This window comes from Zeus faber (assembly GCF_960531495.2).
Source record: "Zeus faber genome assembly, chromosome: 7".
Classification (NCBI taxonomy): Eukaryota; Metazoa; Chordata; class Actinopteri; order Zeiformes; family Zeidae; genus Zeus; species Zeus faber.
The window spans coordinates 1,590,042-1,613,434 of record NC_137203.1 but is presented as its reverse complement, the minus strand read 5'-3'; the positions used below and the strand labels follow the sequence as shown (position 1 = coordinate 1,613,434).

Here is a 23,393-nt window from a genome sequence, read left to right as displayed (position 1 = left end):
AGGCAGGACTGTCCCATCTCTGGGCAACTCTACTCCCTTTCTATAGACCCTCTTCTGCACATTTTAAGAAACAGGCTCTCCCTACCGGGGCTACCACAGGGGCCGCCACTGGTCGTCGCCGCTTACACAGATGATGTCAATGTTTTCGCTACCAACCAGGATGACGTCCGGGGGTTAGCGGCTTGCTTAGGGATGTATCAGACGTCCTTTTCTGCTATGGTAAACTGGGAAAAAAGTGAGGCCTTGGTGGGGAGGTGGGAGGGGAAGACGCCTCCTGAGCTACCAGGGGGCCTGAGCTGGGAAAAGAGAAGAATGAAGGTTTTGGAGGTGGTTTTGGGCTTGGAGCAGTACCAGCTGCGGAACTGGGAGAGGTGGAGAAGGTGTGTGCCAGACTGTCCAGGTGGAAATGGCTGCTACCCCAGTTGTCCTACGGAGGGGGGGGGGGTTACTGGTTGCTAATAACTTGGTCACCTTGACCTTATGGCACCGACTGACCGTTCTACATCCACCCAGAGGCCTGCTAGAGGAGATCCAGAGGACCATCGTCAACTTCTTCTGGTCCAGTCAGCACTGGATCAGAGCAGCAGCCCTTTATCTGCCAGTCCAGGAGGGGGGACAAGGCCTCATTGACATTGCATCCAAGGTTGCGGCATTCCGCCTCCAAACGACACAGAGGCTGTTGTACGGTTGTGGACTGCATTGGTGGATGAAATCCGTGCTTCATTGCCAGTGCCCTATCGGGCTTTTATGGAGAACTGTACTCTGTCTGGCTAATGGGACGGTGAGTGCGGAGGAGCAGGACAGTCTCCTGACCGTTGCTACTCCCAAGCTAAGGGGGTTTGAGGCAGTGGGCAAGAAAGCCGCCTACTACACCTGCATCAAGGTGGCACACCTACACTCTCTGGCAGGGGTGCAGCTGTTGGGGTGGACCCAGTTCTTTGGTCCAGGAGCATCCCCTACTGGCTGCTGGCGTTCTCAGTACAAGTCCCCCATCGACAAACGGGTGGGCGACCTCCCGATATTTAAGATGTTTTCGGTCAAATATGTACCATATACTAAGACAAATATTTGACTAATTGACGCTAGATATGAACTGTACGTAACTGTTCCGACTTACATACAAATTGGACTTAGACTTGGTTGGTAAAACAGAGCTGCTTGGTAACCTGGGACTGCCTGTCATCCATTGTCAAACCTTCTTGGAGATGAACGCAGCCAGCTTGTGTTCACCAACTATGAATGACAACACGTTTTGGAGAGAATTTAACATTCATTTAAGTTTGCAATAAAATATTAATAGTAAGCTGCATTTGTATAGCTACATGGATGACTTTAATTCTTATATATATATAAAAGACACAAAATAATTTAGTTCCATATATTTTATTGGAGTCTTTACATCGTCATTTTTGCCGTGTCACCTCCCCCTCGCTGTGCAGAATGTGCCACCATGCCGCCTCCCGTGTTCCATATGAATGCAGCATAACACACTAACAGCTCCACCCACTGTGTCACACAGACCTGGTGGGGACCCGGTGCTCTGGAGCTTACCCACAATGCTCTTCTCCGGCGCAGGTGGGACAATGTAGCCCACGTGCAGGTACTTGGATGCCAGTTTGCTGTGGAGACCTAGGAAGTCACTGAAACGACGCTTCACCCAGAACTCCTTGGACTGGAAGAGGGAGAGGGAGGTCTGGGGGAGAACAAGTCATAGAGGTAAAGAAAAAGAGAAGTAATATGTGTCCAATTTAACTCTATATTGACTCTAAAAAGTACTTTTACAGTCCATAGAAGTGCTATTGTGCTGCAGTGCCTTGTCCTGCCACAGGGGGCTGTATGATGTCTACTGTGGAGGGAGTGGTACTGTGTCACAACAGAAACAAGACAAACTTACCTTGGTGGTCACTTTGTAAGCCATGTAGGCGTTCATCCCATCACCTGGACACGCACACGCACACACACACACACACACATTAGACTGACGGTTTTGCTGCAGAAAACATTCTGTGTATTATTTTTAATTCATAATCAAATTCATTATTGATCAGCAGGTGATGGACTGTGGTCAGACAATAGACATGAACAGTTCATTACATTGAAGATGGAGATACAGGAACATATTAGTAGTACAAATTATACAGAGTAACACATTATATATCATAAAACATAGTGTGTCCCGCAGTGTACGGGTAAATAAAGTGTGTATTAATTCTATCCTGCCAGGGCACTGTTAAAATGATCTGAAGCTAAATGTGTTAGAATACACTTAAGAGTTACATTGAATAGTGTCAATAAACCGTTAAATACATCAATAAATAGTATAAACGTTCCCACTCACCAACTTTCTCTGGATCAGACACTGAGATGTTCATGTCGATGGAGTCTCCACCCTCCTCCTCCTCCTCCACCTGAACAACAAACCAGGCTGAGTACACACTGTACTAGACACTGTACTACACATTGTTGTATGTATGCTTAATTCCTCGAGGAAAGTGATGACATTAAAAGCTATTTTCTCTGCATGCCTTTGGTATGTCATAGAGAAAAGCAAAGAAACTGTGAAAAGAGGTAAATTATTCCTAAAGAGATCAATTCTTAATATTCTAAAATGGCCTGGACAGATTTGTTGGTATCCCTTAGAAAAGATTATAAATTATTGGATTATAGCGATATTTCAAACTAACTGTTTTCTTTAATTGGCATCACATTTCTTCAATCTTATAATCAATCAGTCATTCCGCCTATTCAAATGGAGAAAAGTAGTCACTCTGCTGTTTGGTATCATCGTGTGCACCACACTGAACATGGACCAGAGAAAGCAAAGGAGAGAGTTGTCTGATGAGATCAGAAAGAAAATGATAGACCAGCACGTTAAAGGTAAAGGCTATAAGAGCATCTCCAAGCAGCTTGATGTTCCTGGGACTACAGTTGCAAATATTATTAAGAAGTTTAAGGTCAATAGGACTATAGCCAACCTCCCTGGACGCGGTCGCAAGAGGAAAATCGACCCCAGATTGAACAGAAGGATAGTGCGAATGGTAGAAAAAGAGCCAATATAGGTACAAGCTGAACTCCAAGGTCAAGGTACATCAGTGTCTGATCGCACCGTCCGTCGCTTTTTGAGTGACAGTGGGTTCCATGGAAGAAGACCCAGAAGGACTCCACTTTTGAAAGAAAAACATAAAAAAGCCAGACTGGAATTTGCCAAAAGGCATATTGACAAGCCACAATGCTTCTGGGAGAATGTCCTTTGGACAGATGAGTCAAAACTGGAGCTTTTTGGCAAGTCACATCAGCTCTATGCTCACGGATGAAAAAATTAAGCTTTCAAAGAAAAGAACACCCTACTGTCAAACATGGACGTTCGGTTGTGTTTTGGGGCTGCTTTGCTGCTTCTGGCACGGGGTGCCTTGAATCTGTGCAGGGCACAATGAAATCTCAAGACTATCAAGGCATTCTGGAGCCAAACGTGCTGCCCAGGGTCAGAAAGCTCTGTCTCAGATACAGGTCATGGGTTCTCCAACAGGATAATGACCCAAAACACACAGCTAAAATAACCCAGGAATGGGTAAGAACAAAACATTGGACTGGATTGGATTGGAAGTGGCCTTCTATGAGGCCTTATCTGAATCCTATGGAACATCTATGGAAAGAGCTAAAACATGCAGTCTGGAGAAGGCCCCCTTCAAACCTGAGACAGCTGGAGCAGTTTGCTTAGGAAGAGTGGGCCAAACTACCTGTTGACAGGTGCACAAGGCTCATTGAGAGCTACACAAAATGCTTGATCGCAGTGATTGCCTCTAAAGGTTGTACAACAAAATATAAGGTTAAGGGTCCCATCATTTTTGTCCAGGCCATTATCATTTGATAATGAAATATGGAATAAACAATGATGGATGCCATTTACTTTTGTTAGTTTCAAGTTTTCAGAGAAAATTGTGGGTTCGTGTACCAACAAATTTGTCCACGTCTGTATATGCAAATAAACATCTTGAATGTTGAGTCAATCTTGAACACTGTACTACACACTGCATTACACACTGTACTACACACTGTACTACACGCTGCATTACACACTGTAGTATACACTGCACTACACTACACACTGTACTACACGCTGCATTGCACGCTGCATTACACACTGCACTACACACTGCACTACACACTGCACTACACTACACACTGCATTACACGCTGGACAACACACTGCATTACACGCTGCACTACACACTGTACTACACACTGCATAACATGCTGTACTACACACTGTACTATACACTGCATTACACACTGTACTACACACTGCACTACACTACACACTGCATTACACGCTGTACTACACAATCCACTACACTATACACTACACTACACGCTGCACTACACACTGCACTACACACTAGGGTTGGGCGATGTCTCAAAATATTCCTTGCAGCCACCATCAGCCCATCATCTGGTTATTGTGGCTATATTCCAGGGCTCCAGACTAACTTTTCCACTGGTAGGACTGGTGCTACCAACTTTCTCGGTTGGTCGCACCCTCTTTTTTTTTTTTTTTGGTACAGCATGGTAATAATTAATGACCTTACATGCTAATGAATGAAAGAGCAGGTAGGGAGAGACCGACTGAGCCCTTGAAGAAGAAGTACTACTACATAATGGCTAATGCAGAAGTACCTGTGGTGGAGGGGCAACAAAACAGCCTAAGCCGAATGCGATCACGTGACATTTTAACTCACACTCTCTCAAAAAACAGTTGCATATATCTCCATCTCCACTTGACCTGAGACAATTCTTTGCGACCATCATGCAGAAACAAAAAGACAAAACTTTTGCTGGTCTAAAGCGTCAACAAAATCCAAAAGCTGCACATGGCCTGAAGCTGATTGGATATGTCCAACAATCTCTCCTCTAATCGGTTGACTGCGGTGGATAATAATCAAGCATCTGATTGGCTGAGTGTGACATCACTCATTGTGACATCAAAGCCATAGGGTTTACTGAAACTTGTAGAGGTAGAAAATTCCAGGTCCAGAGAGTACAAATCCTGCCATGTTCCTGCTCCAGCCAATGCACTGAGCCATAAGCCATGCATCACTGAGCAGCTCCACAGGGGGCGCTGTGGCTCTGTAGCTGTGTGTGTGTGTGTGTGTGTGTGTGTGTGTGTGTGTGTGTGTGTGTGTGTTGTTCTTGTGTTGTTCTGTGTGTGTGTGTGTGTCTGTCTGTGTGCTGTTCTGTGTTGTTCTGTGTGTGTGTGTTGTTCTGTGTGTATGTGTATGTGTGTTTTGTGTGTTGTTCTGTGTGTGTGTGTGTTGTTCTGTGTGTTGTTCTGTGTGTGTGTGTGTTCTGTGTGTTGTTCTGTGTGTTGTTCTGTGTGTATGTTGTTCTGTGTGTGTTGTTCTGTGTGTGTTGTTCTGTGTGTGTTGTTCTGTGTGTGTGTGTTGTTCTGTGTGTGTTGTTCTGTGTGTGTTGTTCTGTGTGTGTTGTTCTGTGTGTATGTGTGTTGTTCTATGTGCGTGTTGTTCTGTGTGTAGTTCTGTGAGTGTGTGTTGTTCTGTGAGTGTGTGTTTGTCTGTGTGTTGTTCTGTGTGTTGTTCTGTGTGTTGTTCTGTGTGTGTGTTGTTCTGTGTGTTGTTCTGTGTGTTGTTCTGTGTGTTGTTCTGTGTGTGTGTGTGTTGTTCTATGTGTGTGTGCTTTCACCTGGTCAAAGGAGGAGTGTGTGAAGGGGTGTGTGTCCAGGCGGGGGGGCAGCACGGAGGTGGGGGGGGTGATGGGGGTGATGGCGGGGGAGGGGCCATCAGAGAGGAGGACGTCCCGCTCCGGACTCCCCAGAGACACCTCGTCTGTAGCTTCTGCACACACACACACACACACACACACACACACACACACACACACACACACACACACACACACACACACACACACACACACACACACACACACACACACACACACCTATAAATATTTAAAAAAAAAACAAAAAAAACTGTGTGTGTGCAGAGGCCACACACCTGGCCTCATACCTGCGAACAGGTCCTCGGGTTCGTCGTCGAACAGCGCATTGTGTTTGGGTCCGTTGGAGTTGGTACCGATGTCCTCGGATGTTTCTGAGCGCTGAATAAAAAATACAGAAAATAAAACCATTCAGTGTTTGTCCACACACACACACACACACACACACACACACACACACACACACACACACACACACACACACACACACACACACACACACACACACACACACACACACACACACACGATTCAGATTAAACCTTTTTTCTTTTGTTTGTTCAAATATTTCAAAACAGGTGAAAATATGAGAAATTGTAAAATTGAATTGAAATTATTCCCAAAAAATAAGAAAATAATTGGAATCATACTCACTACACATCACCCCACACAGATGCATGATGGGAACAGATCTTAATCCCAGATTAAAATATCACCTGTGTTTTGTAGACCAAACTAGACCAGACCTTCTTTCTGTTTCAACTGGAAAATGTTTGACTCAAACTGTTCTGCAGAAAGTCTACTTGCTGATGGTGTCACACCATGGTGCGTGTGTCACTATCTTGGATCTGAGCTACTTCCTGTCTGACGCTCAGCTACTTCCTGTCTGACGTTAAGATCCCGGATCGTCCAGGGAAACGCTGAGTCTGAGACCACTCAGTCAGTGTGAGAAGATTCTGCTTTAGAATACTGAGGGTGTTTGATTTAAAGGATCTCTTCTCTATTTTTATTAGAATGTTGATTCAATCATTTCTATTTCTATGTAAAACTGAAAAAAAAATGTAGGGTTTGATAAGACTCTTTGGACAATCCGTGCTGATGCTGGACTACAAACAGGAAGTTGCGTCGCTTCCTCCTGGCAGCCTGCTGCAGCAAACGCTAGGCATTACATTACATTACATTTAGTCATTGATCAGACGCTTTTATCCAAAGCGACTTACAATTGTTCAAACGCCGATGGACGCAGCCATCAGGAGCAATTAGGGGCTAAGTGTCTTGCTCAAGGACACTACAGCATGCTAGCAGGAGGAGCCTGGGATCCAACCAGCAACCTTTAGATGACTAGACCACCAGCTCTACCTCCTGAGCTACCATCCCCAAGGCATTGGATGTACTGCGGTGATTATACAAAAAGTGATATTACTGTCATCCCAAACATGCTACAAAATGTTTGGACTCTAATGTGACTATAATGTGATTTTCCTGTTTTCTAAAAGGAGCTTTAATGTTTCTTTAAGTCTTGGTTGTTTGCCCCATAGGACTGCATGGCAGCAGCAGCAGCAGAGCGGGACGTTTCTCCGCAGGTTATAAATGGTGGAACCAAAATTTGAATACGGGTCGGCTTGTTAAATACAGAACTGATCCCTTAACAGGTGAAGGGAAATAAGAGGCACTCGGCGAGGAAGCTCCCGGTGTCAGCCGCAAAACCAGAGGAAGAGGAGGAGAAGAAGATGAGGAGGAGGAGCAGGAGAGGAAGCTGATGCAGATGACAGGAAGTGCCACGGAGGGGGCGGGAGGAAGGAGTGAACAGCTTTGGCTGAACAGACAGAAAGAGAGGAAGGAGTGAACATAAAGAGACTTTTCCTACCTCCTTACTCAGCAAGTGTGCACACACACACACACACACACACACACACACACACACACACACACACACACACACACACACACACACACACACACACACACACACACACACACACACACACACACACACACGTGTTTATGACAAGGAAAGGCCAAAGTCATCCAGTGAATCCTAGAACGCTGACACAGAGCTGTGTGTGTGTGTATATATATATATATATGTGCGTTTGTGTGTGACTCTGTGTGTGTCTTTGTCTGTGTGTCTGTGTGTTTGTGTGTGTGTGTGTGTGTGCTTGTATGTGTGTATGTGTGTGTGTGTGTGTGCCTCCTTACTACATGAACCAATCATTTCTTTGCTGAAGTTGGAACGTTCTAGAAACACACTGAAGCAGTGTTTCTCAAGCTGAGGGTCACGGCCCATGCCGGGTGACCAGCGACAGAGCGAAAGACAGTAACACACAGACAGCAACAGACAGAAAGTAACAGACGGACAGTAACAGACAGCAACTGACAGCAACAGATGGTAACAGTCATAGACAGCAACAGGACAGTAACTGACAGCAACAGACAGTCAGACAGCGTCAGACACACAGCAGCAGAAAAATAACAGACAGCAACAAAGTCACAGACAGTCAGACAGCAACACTCATAAACAGCAACAGACAGTCAGACAGTTTCATACAGTAACAGACAGCAACAGACAACAACAGACGGTAATAGACAGCAACAGATGGTAATAGACAGCAACAGATGGTAATAGACAGCAACAGATGGTAATAGACAGCAACAGATGGTAATAGACAGCAACAGATGGTAATAGACGTAATAGACAGACAGTAACAGACAGCAACAGACATTAATAGACAGACAGCAACAGACGGTAATAGACAGTTATAGACAGACAGCAACAGTCACAGACAGCAACAGGATGTCTGACAGTAACACACAGCAACAGTCACAGACAGCAACAGACAGATATTGTGTGATATACTGTGTTTTTAAAGTTGACTTGTATACTACACAGTTATGTTTTTAATCTGTTGTCGTGGTGTTTGGTTGTTTTTGCTCAATATCAGATAAATATTAAACTTTAACAGATCAATTTAATACTTTCAACAAATTTTAAGACAAGTTACCACAATTAAAGATGAATCTTTGGACAAACCATCTGTCTGTTATTGTAGGGCAGTGTTTGTTGAAGCAGAGGATGAGGTAGAAACAGGTTCTATGAACTGAAAGAGGAGATAAGCTACGACATGAGGAAACAGAATAAATCTAAACAGGACTACAGGAAGGAACAAGGATTTTGGATCTTTGGATATATTACATTTCAGATGTCACAAGTTAAAATGCAAGACTATTTCAAATATACTTACAACTGACTAAGACATTTAAAACATTTAAAAGACTGTTTAGGAACAATGACTTATGAGCTTATTATAACTGGTTTGATAGGAAACACTATGGGAACCTGTTTGAACCTTCTGGTGAACTGTCTTTGGGCCCAGAGTCAGAGGTTCGTCCAGGTGAAGCTCTGCCTCCACCTGTGACTGTCACCTGACATGTACACACCACTTCCGGTCGACCTGGTCCCGGTCCAGGTCCCAGCCGCAGATTCAGACCCAGACCTAGTCCTAGTCCTAGTCCTAGTCCTGGTCCTGGTCCTGGTCCTGGTCCCAGCCTCAGAACAAGAACCAGACCTAGTCCCTGCCTCAGACCCAGACCCAGCCTCAGCCTCAGCGCTGGTCCGGTTCACAGCCTCAGACCCAGACTGACTCCCAGTCCCTCCCTCCGGCCTCCCTCCCCTTCTCACCTCCGCCGCCTCAGCCGGCTCCGGGAACAGGTCCTCCCCGTCCTCCGGCTCCTGGAAGTCGGTGTGCGCCGCCGGAGGGTCCGCCATGTTCCGCCGGAGAGCAGGAGGTGAAGAACGAAGAGAAGAGGAGGAAGAGGAGGGGAAGCGGCGCGCGGAGCTTCCTCCCGCATCTGTCATGTGACCGTCCGGAGGGGGCGCGGTCACATGGCCCGCACTTCCGGGAGCACCGACCACTTCCGGGTCACCCGCCGTGACGTCAGGGGAGAGGCGACTCCTTTTGACAGGTCGCGTCGCGTCGCGTGTAGCGTCGCAGCAGCTCCCGTGTCGCGTCGCGTCGCGTCGCGTCGCCACCTTCGCTTCTCATTCGCGTCTTTTGACTTTGATTCCCTTGCTCCGTCTCCGCCGCAGCGATGGAGGCCGCGGAGCAGCGGGGCGGTGGACCCGGGGAGCAGCACCCAGGTTCGGAGCGTCTTAAAAGCGGAACTAGTAGCGGGTTAGGTCCAGAAAGAGGACACGAGCTGCGTTTGCTCCGTTGGAATGTTTTCATTGAAACGTTTGGAAAGTCTCGTTTCTGTCTCCAACACTGAGCAGTCACCGTGTTGTCAACAGGTTTTACTTGAACTGGCTCCGATTTGTTTTCCACATGCCGCCATGTTTTGTTGTGTCGAGTTATGTTATTTATTTGCCTTTCTTTGTTTATTCTTATTTATTGATTTTATTCTATTGTTTTTATTCCCTCTTGTGTATAATGATGAGATGCTGGGACATTGCTATTTCCCTCCAGGGATGAATAAAGTGTCTGTCTCTGTTTCTCTGTCTGTCAAACGCGGAAGAAATAATCAAACATTTCACCAACATGAAGATGCTGTGATTAAGGGCAATTTGAATCAACCAAAATACAACTGGACTTGAGTGAAACACGTTTAAATAAATAAAAGTAAATCTTTGTGAAGAGCAAAAACTAAGTATCCAGAATTTTTAGTTGTTTTTTGTTGGGTTTTTTTTAAACAGGGGTGAAGTTACCATTTCTGTGTGTAGTTCCTGCAGTGCAGGTGGAGCTACGGGGGGGCATGAGGGCGGAGAAGGCCACCAACACGACGGAGGACTGGGAGGCCCAGGTGGCGGCCATCTTGGAAGAGCACGGGCGGCTGGAGGGGGAGTACAGCAGCCTGGTGAGGAAGCAGGAGGAAGAGGAGCAAGAGCACAGCAAGATGAAGCTGCAGCTGGAGCAGAGGAAGAGGGAGGCGGTCCTCCAGCACCAGGTCCTGCACACACACAAAGTAACACACATACACACAAAGTAACACACTCAGTAAACGTCACTTCCTGCAGGCGCTCCTGGACAAAATGGAGTCTGTGCGCGTCAAGCTGCAGCTAAACGACTCCAAAGCCTCGAGAAAGAACTTCCTGTCTAAGAAACAGGAAATGATGTCAGAAAAGAGCAGAGCAGAGGAAGAGACCTACAGGTGAGTGGGAAAGACGGTGGAAATGAGGGAGTCATCCGGGGGGCGGGGCCTCAGTCCAGTCGCTCTCTGATTGGCAGGCTGGACAAGGAGCTGCAGGAGGTGGAGGAGAAGCTGGGCTCCCTGGAGGAGGCGCAGCAGCAGGAGAAAGGGCTGTGGGGGCAGGAGCTGGGCCAGCTGACAGCGCAGCTGGGGCAGGCTCAGAAGGAGGCAGAGGAGGCGCAGCGGGTGGCGCTGCAAGACGAGGTGGCTGCCGTGGAGACGCAGAGGGAGACGGCCATGTTCTGCATCGACGCCTGGCTTAAAGAGGTTCGGAACCGTCGCTCAGCTTCAGTCCGGACAACTTTACTTCAAAGGTGGAAACTGCCCTAAACGCCCTGACCCCGCCCCCAGGTGGGCCAGTACCTGGCCGCCCTGCCCTTGGAGAACTCCCAGCAGCTCTGGCAGCAGAGGCTCCGCTGGGAGAAGCAGGAGGCGGCGGTGAGGAGGAGCCGCGAGGAGGTTGACGCCCGCTTCCAGGAGCTTCTGCAGCAGCTGCAGCGGGGCCGCGGGTTCGAGAGCCTTCCCCGGCCGGAGCTGCCCCCCCTGCCTAGGGTCCCCACGGTGAGACCTCCAAACTTACACGTCCTCTTGAGATGAACGTCGTGCATTAGCATCACCGTGGCAACCAGGGATAAACCAAGCAGATTCTCACCCCAGGCTGCTGGAGCTAGTGGTCAAACTACAGTTTGGAGTAAAGTTTATGCCAAAATCCGTTATTATTTTAACCCTAAAATGCAGGTCATGTCAAAATGGATATTAATAGGTTTGTGCAAATTATTTAGTTATTTAGTATTGAATTGAACAAATTGAAAAAGAATGACTTCACATAACCATGAACACCTTAATGAAGGAATCCCTGGAATTTAATTTTGATATAATGGAAAAAGCAATAAAACCACCACCCTGGCTCCGCCCCCTCTCTCTGATAGGTGGAGCTGGCCATCCCTCATGTCCTGCTGTCCCTGGACCAGACTTGCTGCCCCCCCCCAGCCGCTCCGTACAGAGCCACCCCACCGCCCCGCTTCAGCACCCCGCCTCCCCCTGACCCCGTCACCCCGCCCAGGAGCTCCTCCTCCCCAGCCCCCGCTGACAAGCTGGACAAGCTGCTGGAGAAACTGGGCGCCCGCTTCCCACAATGCACCAGGCTGCAGCTGATGGCAGTGCTGAAGCAGATCAAGAGCGAGCGCAGCACCATGGCGGGGATGAGCATGGAGGAGGTGGCGGAGCAGGTCGGCCTCCTGCTGGCGCACGGCGAGCGGCCGGGGCCCGTGGGCCGCCCCGTGCACGGTGGAGCGGCGCAGCCTGCAGGTGGGGGCCGCACACGGCACCGTGGCTCAGTTACTGGACTTAAAGGGAAACTCACGTTTTGAAAGTTTATAAACACTACAACAACTAGTTTGTAGTTGTTCCTAATGCAGCAGCGTTTAAAACAAAGCTCTTGTTCAATGTTTTTATTTGTTCTCCTCATTAAGACTGAGACGCTGCCAGGTGTTTCCCCTCAACAGACAGGAGCTGCTTCAGCAAACACCTGAAACTAATGTTTGTTTCATTTCCCCAGGTCACAAGCCCACTTACCCCTTGCTCAGATCTGGCCCTTGCGGGCTCGTGGCGGGCGCCAGGGCCCCCGGGAGAGCCCCAGCAGGGGGCGCCAGGCGGCACTGCCTGATGTGTCAGAACCAGGTGGAGCCGTCGAACCAGCATCCACTGAACTGCTCCCACGTCCTCCACAGAGACTGTATCAGCCTCTGGCTGCAGAGCAGTGGGAACAACTGCTGCCCCTTCTGCCCTGCCGGAGGAGGAGGAGGAGGAGGAGGAGGAGGGAGAGGGAGATGAAGATGAAGAAGAGGAGGAGAGAGGGAGATGGAGATTCTCCATCAGGCTGATGGTGTAGAACTGGGAATAAGGTAGAATTATCCCAATAATAGTCATCTCCTCCTCCTCCTCATCTCCTGTTCAGATGTTTAAATTCCTGTTTCGCACAAGAACAAACTGATGTTTTGTTTTATTTTCTCTTCAATTTAAATAAATATTTTCTTGCACTTTCTGCATTTCTTTCTGAATTGAATGAAAAGATTGTTTTTCTGCAGTGACCCTGAACCAAACAATGTGAAGATAAACCTTCAGTTGATACATTTTTATTATTTTCAAATTATATTTCATTTATCATAATTGAGTTGTTTGAACAGTTAAGTCGCTGGCGTCCTGTTGGTCATTAAAGTGAATATCTTGATGTAACACAAACACTTAAGTTTAATTTCATAAATAAGCAGTTTGAAGAACTGGACCTGGATCAGTAGAAGATGATGACCTGGAGGAAGGGAGGATGGAGAGAGTAGGATGTGAAGAGAACCGTCTGAGAAAACTATCCCATCATGCTCTCCCTCGTGTGTGTGTGTGTGTGTGTGTGTGTGTGTGTGTGTGTGTGTGTGTGTGTGTGTGTGTGGTGAAACATTTAATGTCCTCAAAACAAAGTGTCGCCTCGGCCTCTTGTCAGCCTGATAGGGCCCCCAGGGGCCTCACACACTCTGGTCAGCGAGCCGTGTGGCTGCTGCTGTAATGAGCTGCTATTTACACCAAATAAAGGGCCCCAAGAGTGCATGTGCGCACGCATGCACACACATACACACACACACACACACACAGTTCGATGGAACAGGTTAAAGGACCGTTCCAATAAATATCTTGAGTTTGTGCATCTCCCTCTGAAAAATAACAGATATTGACGCTGAGGACCTCCATGCATGTGACCTCTGAGGGTCCCATACAGAGTCTGATCTCTGAGGGCCCCTGGTTGACATAAGGGTCCCTATACTAGGGGACGGTAGCTCAGGAGGTAGCGCTGGTGGTCTAGTAATCTAAAGGTTGCTGGTTGGATCCCAGGCTCCCGTGCTGTAGTGTCCTTGAGCAAGACACTTAACCCCTAATTGCTCCTGATGGCTGCGTCCGTCGCTGTTTGAATAATTGTAAGTGGCTTTGGATAAAAGCGTCTGATCAATGACGAAATGTAATGTAAATGTAATATACAGAGCCAGATTTTATTTATATATATATATATCTGTATAAATATATAAATATATCTGTGTATATATATATATATATATATATATATATATATATATATATATATATATATATATATACATATGTATTTATGTAGTATATTTGTACACAGTGTTACTCCACCATAACAACAGAGCAGTTCCATTGACGTCCTCCAGGGCTTGCTGTTAAAGATGCCCTGCGTTTGGTCAAAACTACTTTTGGTTTCCTGGAGACGAGCTGTTTTCTGTGTTTGTTGGAACTATGGATCCAGACCTCCAGGGGCCCGGGGCCCGGGGACGGGGGCGGGGGGGTGTTAGTGATGGCCTGCCAGGGCTCCCGTGGTCGCCATGACAGTGGTAATGTCGGTGTGATTTACAGGCCTCCGGACAAACAAGCATCATTACTGGAGCAGGGAAACGTGGGCTTGAGACCAATGGTTCCTAAAGTGGGGTCCAGGGACCCTCAGCGGTCCTTGAGGGGCTCTCAGGGGCCCGGGGCTAAATGAGAGATAGTTTAATCCCACTATTAGTCCGTTCAGCGGAGGAGAGGGGACTCCGGAAGGATCCGCACGCCGCCATTACCCGCCAACGGAACCCGCAGACTCTAAATCACTGGTGACAAAACTCCTGTCTTCTCTACGCGGAATAAAAGCCAAATAACGGCGTCGGCTGAGTTTGTGTTTCTGTGGAATCAAAACATTCAGTGACTTTTAAAAGGAGACGATAACAAGCTCCGCACAGCGGGAGCAGGGTGTTGATATGCAGACACAGACGTAACACTCATCATACGTGAACTATACATCATCAATAAGCGACTCCATTTCATCAAACTGGTTTTGGGTGGGTTGCCAGGTTCAGTGTTTCCGCAGGTTTCAACGGGTGAAATGTAACGACCTTTAAAGACCATTATGAATGCAACTGAAGACCTAGATCACATCCATGCCGGCAAAAAAAAAAGAAAAAGTGCAAAGGATACGAAGGAAAACCGGAGTCGCACAGATCTGAAATATCTGCACCAATTACGGTTTTCTGAGTTCCCCTGAACGCAGCGTCACTTCCTGCTTTGGAGCGCAGTCCAAATTGTATTTAAGACATTTTAAGACATTTTAAGACCTGAGATTCAGATGATTGGATTTTAAACTTGAACCCATTTTAAGGAGCCTTGAAAACCCTGATTGTTATTGTTATGTGCTCCACCGATTTAATAATAGTTTTTTGCTTTGAATATTTGATGTTGAAGCTTAAAACCCCTCAGAGAAATAATGAGAATATGTTTTGTCTCCCTCTTGAAATTCATGGATTTCATTTGGACATTTCTCTACGTTTCCTTGTTTCTGGGTGGTAACGCTTTCAATTTGGTTCAAAATAACACTTGTCTCTCCTCAGGGGATCAACGGACAGAAGGGACTATAAATATGAAGGGATTTTAACAAGCAGCTGCTGTTCCCATGTTCACAAGCAACAGAACGACCAAACCAGATGAAATTTACACATTTGAAGTGGGGCCCCCAGGAGCCGGTGGAACAGCAGCGCTGCCCTCTTGGGGCCACGCAGCCAACGACACCTTCACAACCGAATGCGTTCAAATGTTTTAAAACCTGGATAAAAAGAACTATTTTCTGTAATAAACAAAGATATGATGAAAATATTCCTCCAAATAGTTTGGATGCAGTGACTGTTTAGTCACTTCCAGAGAAAAGATTTCTTTAACAAAAAAATTGACTGTTTTACATTTAATTTTAGGAAAAATGCAAAACATCAAGTTGGGTTTTAACAAAATTCTTTCCCATTTAATAAACAAATCACAACTTTGTTTTTTCACCTCCATTGGTGAAGATTTAGGGGCCACACCTGCCTCCCCTTCAAAGACATGTAGGACATTTTGCTCTTTTCTAATTCTTATTCAAATATAAATGTATTAATGTTGGCTGAGAGCACCCAGAGCACCCAGAGCACCAGGAGCACCAGGAGCACCCAGAGCACCCAGAGCTGACTTCCTGTCAGAGCTTCTTCTTCTTCCTCTTTGTCTTGAATGTTTAACATTTAAAATTTAAAAATGTTTAAATTCACTCTGATTCCAACACTCCATCACAAGTGAATGGAAAACCCATAATCATACTGGCAGTGGGGGAGGCAGAGGCCGTGGGTGAGACAGAGGCCGTGGGTGAGACAGAGGCAGTGGATGAGACAGAGGCAGTGGATGAGACAGAGGCAGTGGGTGAGACAGTGGCCGTGGGTGAGACAGAGGCCGTGGGTGAGACAGAGGCCCTGGGTGAGACAGAGGCAGTGGGTGAGACAGAGGCAGTGGGTGAGACAGTGGCCGTGGGTGAGACAGAGCCAGTGGGTGAGACAGAGGCAGTGGGTGAGACAGTGGCCGTGGGTGAGACAGAGCCAGTGGGTGAGACAGAGACTGTGGGTGAGACAGAGACCGTGGGTGAGACAGAGGCCTTGGGTGAGACAGGGGCCATGGGTGAGACAGAGGCTGTGGGTGAGACAGAGACTGTGGGTGAGACACCTGAAGTTGATAAATAGTGACTTGACAGCTGCACTCAAGCTGCATCCAACTGAGGAACAGGAAGTGCATCACGCTCCTCAAAAACTCTCATTATGAAAATGGATGCAGAGGTGTAGTTGGTAATACTAGTAAGTGGTAGTTAGTCATACTAGTAAGTGGTAGTAAGTCAGACTAGTAAGTGGTAGTCATACTAGTAAGTGGTAGTTAGTCATACTAGTAAGTGGTAGTAAGTCAGACTAGTAAGTGGTAGTCATACTAGTAAGTGGTAGTTAGTAATACTAGTAAGTGGTGGTTAGTCATACTAGTAAGTGGTAGTAAGTAATACTAGTAAGTAGTAGTTAGTAATACTAGTAAGTGGTAGTTAGTCATACTAGTAAGTGGTAGTAAGTAATACTAGTAAGTGGTAGTAAGTCAGACTAGTAAGTGGTAGTTAGTCATACTAGTAAGTGGTAGTAAGTAATACTAGTAAGTGGTAGTAAGTCAGACTAGTACGTGGTAGTTAGTAATACAAGTAAGTGGTAGTTAGTCATACTAGTAAGTGGTAGTAAGTAATACTAGTAAGTAGTAGTTAGTAATCCTAGTATGTGGTAGTTAGTCATACTAGTATGTGGTAGTTAGTAATACTAGTTGTGTGTGTACTGTGTGTGTACTGTTTTGTGTGTAGTGTGTATTGTACGTGTACCACTATGTTCTTGGGTAAAGATGATATCTTTCAATTTCATTTGAACTCTTACCATGAACTTATCAAAAACAACCATAGAAGGATACCGTACATAACCACTCGGCACTGTTGGCCTCCCGTCTCGCCCTGCCTGGAGGGTCCCGGGTCGACATGGTCTCCCACAGGCCACTGTAGGACCTCGTGACCGGGATTTTTCGCAGCCATGTTGCACCCGGATCTGCAGGCTTGAACAGAGCAAGTGAGTTTGTAAATGTGCAAACCAAAGTTGAGAAGGCTGGCCTGGTCGTCATGCCTGGTCGTCATGCCTGGTCGTCATGCCTGGTCGTCATGCCTGGTCGTCATGCCTGGTCGTCATGCCTGGTCCTCTGGCCTGGTCCTCTGGCCTTGGTCAGGGTTTACAACTGGAAAGACTTTGCTGGCGTCTGGACGCCCTCATCCTTCAGCAAACCCCCTTCAGTGTTATCTCACAGTAAAGGAATCTGTCTGTCTGTCTGTCTGCCTGTCTGTCTGTCTGTCCTTCAATTATTTGGACAGCCGTTCATCTGATCTACTTTGTCCAATTTGGTGCAATTTGAACATGACAGGTGTAATATCAATAAACTTTGAATAAACAAGCGAACAGCCACTCCGTGCAGCTTGGGCGCTTTGTGACATCATCCAATAGGTGACCTTGAGGGCAGGGGAAGCGCTGGAGATGCAGGGCGAGCACTGCGCCATGACCTTCAAGGCCACACAAGCAATGAGAGGAGGACACTCCCGCATGGCACCCGGCAGTAAACACAAACGCCACCAAATCATTGACCGAAGAAACCTGGACTCGACTCATCCTCCCGAACTTGTTCATGCCTATATTTTCACATTTGGTGCTTATGCTTTATTGCAAAGTTTTCCTTAAATTTTGTTTAACTTTTCAGCAGTTTCATAATTTTGTAAAACTGAAAGTCTTCAATTTCGAACCTTATGTACTAGTCTAACTATAAAGGAAGGAATCTGTCTGTCCTTCTGTATGTGCGTGTGGTGTGGCGGTGGTGTGGTTTGAGCAGCCACACCTGTCCTGGGTGTAGGTGATTGGATCCAGGATCAGGGTGGCTGTACACCAGTTGCTGGGTCTCAGGAGCAACAGGTAAAAGCTCCACCCCCACACACACTCAGGAGAGGAGCCTTGTCATGACACATGTTCTATCTGCTCCTGGCTTGTTGCGTCCAGCCCACTACTACAAGAAACTGTGTTTACAAGCCCCCGTCCTCTGTCTCTGTGACGGAGGTCCCTGTCTGTGTATATGTCCCTCAATTACCTCGACAACCATCTGATTTACTTCACACGTGGTGGGTGTATTTCCCGGGACCCAATGACATGCAGTGTCCAATTTGGTGCAATTTGGAAACGCAATACGTGTATAATATTAATAAAGTTTGAATAAACAGCGACCAGCGAGTCAGCGGGGGGGCGAGACTTCAAGGCTCCGCGACTGAGTCACAAAGAGCTTCTTTCCCCGGTGAAGGACTTTAACAGACAGTTTCATCTTCCATTGTGGAACATGGGACTGAATCAGACATTTTGTTCAACTGTGACATTAAAATGTAGAAAGTCTTACATTTGGAACATCCCTTTAAAGCAGCATTAAGTAACTTTTGGTACTTGCCCCTCGACAGTTCCTGAATGCAGTTGCACTTTTACACCACTTTCGTAAAACTCCGCCCGGTGTCCGATAATAATGTATTTTACCGGACCAATTTCAACCTTATGGGTCACGCTTCAATAACACTCTATCACAAAGGCAGATATAATGTCCACCCAGGCTGCAGTGCCCCCTACACGCTGCATGCTGCACTGCACTTCCCTCCTTATCCTCAAGTTGTTCTCTTGTGCAGCAAATACATTGATTGTCCCGCTGGGAATCTGTCTTCATCATGGATCTCTCTTACATCCTAACAAGCTCTCACCCCAACGCACCTGGAGTCTCCTCTCACCGCCCTGCCGCTGAGCAAGGCAGCGGGTCTGTGAGGGAGATGAGCAGACGGAGACTTTTCCATGCTGATCCCGACTTGTCTGGAGCGCTAGCTTGGGTTCTCCCAACCTGCCGGGCTGATGCTGCGTTTGGGACAGCCTGTCTCCCTCCATCCGCAGGAACTGTGATGCATCAGAGGAGAGACTCAAAGAAGTTTCTGGGCCCAGACACACGTTGACGTTTTTTTTTAACTCATGTCCAGGCTCGCCCTCGTAAACCAGGTGGAAGCTTGGATGTGTGCGGTGCAGGCGTCACCCTCATTGTGCTGGAGGCTTTCCCCAATTATGACTGCTACGCGCTGGAAGGTAACCAAAAGTTTGACGGAGGATGTGTCCAGTTTGGGTGAGATTTGAGGAAGTTAAGTTGATTTCATTTGGAGTGGAGTGACGGAGCATTTACAATGAGTGTGTATGGTAGACTCCGCCCTGCAAACTAACGCTCATAACAGAGATTTGTTCTTTGTGAGTGAGTGGACAAATATCCCCACGCTCGCTGCTGGAGGACGGAAGCCTTGGTCAGGTTTGCGAAATTTTCCCTCCGCTCCAGTTTCCCATCAGGGACCTCTTCAGCTGAAATCTCAGCTCGAAAACTGGATTAATGCGAACACGTCCACAAAGTAGTAGACGGTGATTCCCGATCGAGCCGCTGGGTTTGATGAGGTCGGCGTCCAAATGTCTCGGGAACTCTGCGAGGAGAAACGCCCAGAACTCTTCTTTTCTTTGTTTCCTCCGACGCTGCAGCCCATAATGTTTCTTCGCCGGCTTGTGGATGAGGATGAACTGCGGCCGAGTTTGGATCCAAGTTCCAGGGTTTTCAAATGAAAACCTGAAAAGTCAACGGAACAGCGGTAACAATGTCGCCGTGACGACAGCTCTGTTATGACGGGGAACTGGGGTCCCAGCGATCTGGACCTGGATTCCGACTTGAACGGCCGCAGGAGGTCAGACTCCTCCAGTTCCGTCTTCGCTGGAGGTGGAGGTGGAGGCGGAGGCCGCTTCGCCGGACGACGCATGGAGCCTGCTGATCTAATTAGCCTCTTCTCCCTAAAGGTTGTATTTATTTGCATCCATCATTGCTGTCGTTACATCAATTAATGTGGTTGACGACTGACTGAACTGTCACCATGGCAACCACCCCTGTGCTACACATCATCCCTCCCTCGCAGAAGAAGAAGAACCTCCTCCTCCTCCTCCTCCTCCTCCTCCTCCTCGTGCCCGGGCGCTAACGGGCCTGTCATCCCGGCCGCGGCGCCGGCCCCAGCGGTGTCAATTAAATGTGATTGACTGAGTAAAAAGAAGCAACAAATAAAGCAAAACACCGACACCAAAATCCATACGTGACCCCCCCTCCCCCCTCTGCCCCCCCCACTCCCCTCCCAAAAACTGTCAAATCAAACGTGCGTCTCGTCCGTTTCCACGGCGCGTGGCGTGGTCCGCCGCCCGGCACCTAAACGCCTCGCAGCTCCAATTAGGGTGGAGGTGCGTCTTCTTCTCCTGCTGCTGAAAGGTGGAGGGGGGTGGGTATCGACCCAAACTGGTGTCCAATAAATGAGGTCTAATTTATCAGTTTAACTCCCCCACCCTCCCCCTGGAAAGAAGAGCAGAAAAGAGGAGAAGAGGGATGGAGGGAGGAGGGAAGGAGGAGAGGAGGGATGGAGGAGAGGAGGGAAGGAAGAGAGGAGGGATGGAGGGATGGAGGGGAGGAGGGATGGAGGAGAGGAGGGATGTAGGGAGGAGGGACAGAGGGATGGAGAGATGGAGGGATGGAGGTCTGGAGGGAGGAGGGATGGAGTCAAGTCACACTTTATTTATAAAGCTCATTTCATAGCAGGGCAACACAACGCGCTGTACAAAGAAATACAAAAGAGAAAGAGAGAACGTAGTTGTCAGCCGCTCATTACAAAAGAATGCCCCTGAAACAACAGCAACAACAAAAGCAACAACAAAGACAACAACAAAGACAACAACAACAACAATAAAAGCGACTCCAACCACAGCGGCAACAACAGCCACAGAAACAACAACGGCAGCAGCAACATCGATACCAGCAGCAACAACAACAACAGCAACGTACACGCAAAGACGTCACCGGGACCGGAAGTGGTGGCTCTCACCGGAACCAGAAATCTCCTCATGTGTATTGAGTCAACCGTGTGCACCATTTCATCTGAAGGAAGTAAAGCACGGCTAAGACGTCACCGGAACCGGAAGTGGTAGCCCTCACCGGGAACGGAAATTTCAACTGTGTGCACCGTCTCATCTTCATCCAGTCCCGGTCCTTTAATTAGCGTCCCTAAGTTACGAGTCAAGTTTTCAATCAGACCTCGAGAGGGCGATCCTTTCGACTCTCTCTCTGAAAACACACCCTTCTTATGAACCTCCAGCTGTAATATCACAACAGAAACAACCACAGCAACAGAAATAGCAGCAACATCAACACCAGCAGCAACAACAGCAAAACCAAGCAGGAACAACAACAGCAACGCACACGCAAAGACCTCACCGGAACCGGAAGTGGTAGCTCTCACAGGAACCGGTCACTCAGTCACTCAGGTTAGAGATGTTAGAGATGTTGAGTTGAGGTGCAAAGTTAGAGATATTTAAATTAGGGTATAAGGTTAGAGATGGTTAAGTTTAGGTCTACGTTCAGGGATTGTTATGTTTAGGTATAATGTTCCAGATGATTAGGTTAAGGAATAAGGTCAGAGATGGTAAAATGTAGGTATAAGGTTAGCAGCAGCAAAAACAGCAAAAACAGCAGCACCAGCAGCAGCAACAGCACACAAGCGAAGACATCACCGGAAGTGGTAGCTCTCACTGGAACCAGAAATCTCATCTATATTGAGTCAACGGTTCTCAGGTAAGCAACGCACAGCAAAGACGTCACCGGAACCGGAAGTGGCGGCCCTCACCAGACACTGAGATTTCAACTGTGTGCACCATCTCTTCTAAATCCAGTCACGGTGGATGGTTGGGTTTAGGTATAAGGTTAGCAGCAGCAATGACAATACCGGCAGAAACAATAGCAGCAACAGAAAACAGCAGCAGCAATAGTATCAGCATTAGTGCACAAGCGAAGACATCACCGGAACCGGAAGTGGTAGCTCTCACCAGAAACGGAAATTTCAACTGTGTGCACCATCTCATCTTGATCCAGTCACGGTCCTTTAATAAGCGTCCCTAAATTACGGGTCAAGTTTTTCATTCTGACCTTGGGAGGGAGATCCTTTTGACTATCTCTCCGAAAACAGACCCTTCTTATTATCCTCTAACTGTAATATCACAACAGAAACAAGAACAACAGCAACAGAAATAGCAGCAGTAGCCACAAAACAACAACAGCAGCAGCAATATCAACTCCAGCAGCAGCAACAAAAAACAACAGCAAAAAGACAACAGCAGCGCACACGCAAAGACGTCACCAGAACCGGAAGTGGTCGCCCTCACCGGAACTGGAGAAGTCACTCAGGTTAGAGACGGTTAAGTTGAGGTATAGGGTTAGAGATGCTTCATTTTAGCCATAAGGCAAGCGAGGGTTAAGTTTAGGTATAAGGTTAGCAGCAGCCACAGCACCAACACCAGTAACACAGACAGACAGACAGACAGACAGACAGACATCAGTCAGTCAGTCATAGACTGTAGTGAATATCAAGGTTTTTAACCTGCTTTAAAAGTATTCAGTGTGGGGGCCTCTCTCGGGCCCTCAGGGAGGGCGTTCCATTTCCTTGGGGCATAGATACAGAAGCAGCTTCTCCTCCTTTAGAGTTGGTACGAGGGTTAGTTTTAAGACCACTGCCTGTGGACCTGAGAGTTCATTCTGCTTCGTGTATAATTAGAATTTCTTGTATATACTGAGGTGAGAGGCCATTTATATCTTTATAGACAAGTAGCAGAATCTTAAAATCAATTCTAGTTTTGACGAGGAGCCAATGTAGAGATGTCAGAACAGGTGTGATGTGTTCAAACTTTTTTGTCCCAGTGAGAACGTCTGCAGCCGCATTTTGGATGAACTGCACAGCTGATTTTGGGAGGCCGGTGAATAGGCCATTACGGTAGTCTAATCTACTCCTTATGAATGCATGGATTCATTTTACAGAGTCTGCTTTTGACAGGAAGCCTCTTCATTTTGAAATGTTTTTGAGATGGTAGATGGCTGATTGTGGAATTTGATGTATATGGTTCTTAAAATTTAGATCGCCTTCTATGATTACACCCAGATTTGTGGCTTCA

General features: G+C 47.3%; 2 protein-coding genes across 2 annotated transcripts in view; one reads left to right on the top strand and one right to left on the bottom strand.

The window, feature by feature from the left end:
- The window catches only part of snx2 (sorting nexin 2), a 29,393-nt gene extending 19,825 nt beyond the window's left edge, over positions 1-9,568 (bottom strand). The window contains exons 1-6 of the mRNA XM_080004578.1: positions 9,413-9,568; positions 6,024-6,114; positions 5,698-5,849; positions 2,339-2,408; positions 1,895-1,938; positions 1,552-1,693 (exon numbers count right to left, since the gene is read on the bottom strand). Of these exons, the coding sequence (XP_079860704.1) occupies positions 1,552-1,693; positions 1,895-1,938; positions 2,339-2,408; positions 5,698-5,849; positions 6,024-6,114; positions 9,413-9,499 (586 nt within the window). The 5' untranslated portion in view covers positions 9,500-9,568. The remainder of the gene's footprint in view (positions 1-1,551; positions 1,694-1,894; positions 1,939-2,338; positions 2,409-5,697; positions 5,850-6,023; positions 6,115-9,412) is intronic.
- A 134-nt stretch (positions 9,569-9,702) lies between these two features.
- On the top strand, positions 9,703-12,950 carry rnf214 (ring finger protein 214). The gene is made up of 7 exons (XM_080004534.1): positions 9,703-9,871; positions 10,451-10,674; positions 10,745-10,878; positions 10,956-11,184; positions 11,269-11,478; positions 11,847-12,225; positions 12,476-12,950. Exons 1-7 carry the CDS (start codon positions 9,823-9,825, stop codon positions 12,748-12,750), a joined length of 1,500 nt encoding a protein of 499 aa, XP_079860660.1. The 5' UTR covers positions 9,703-9,822; the 3' UTR covers positions 12,751-12,950.
- The last annotated feature ends 10,443 nt before the right edge of the window (positions 12,951-23,393 follow it).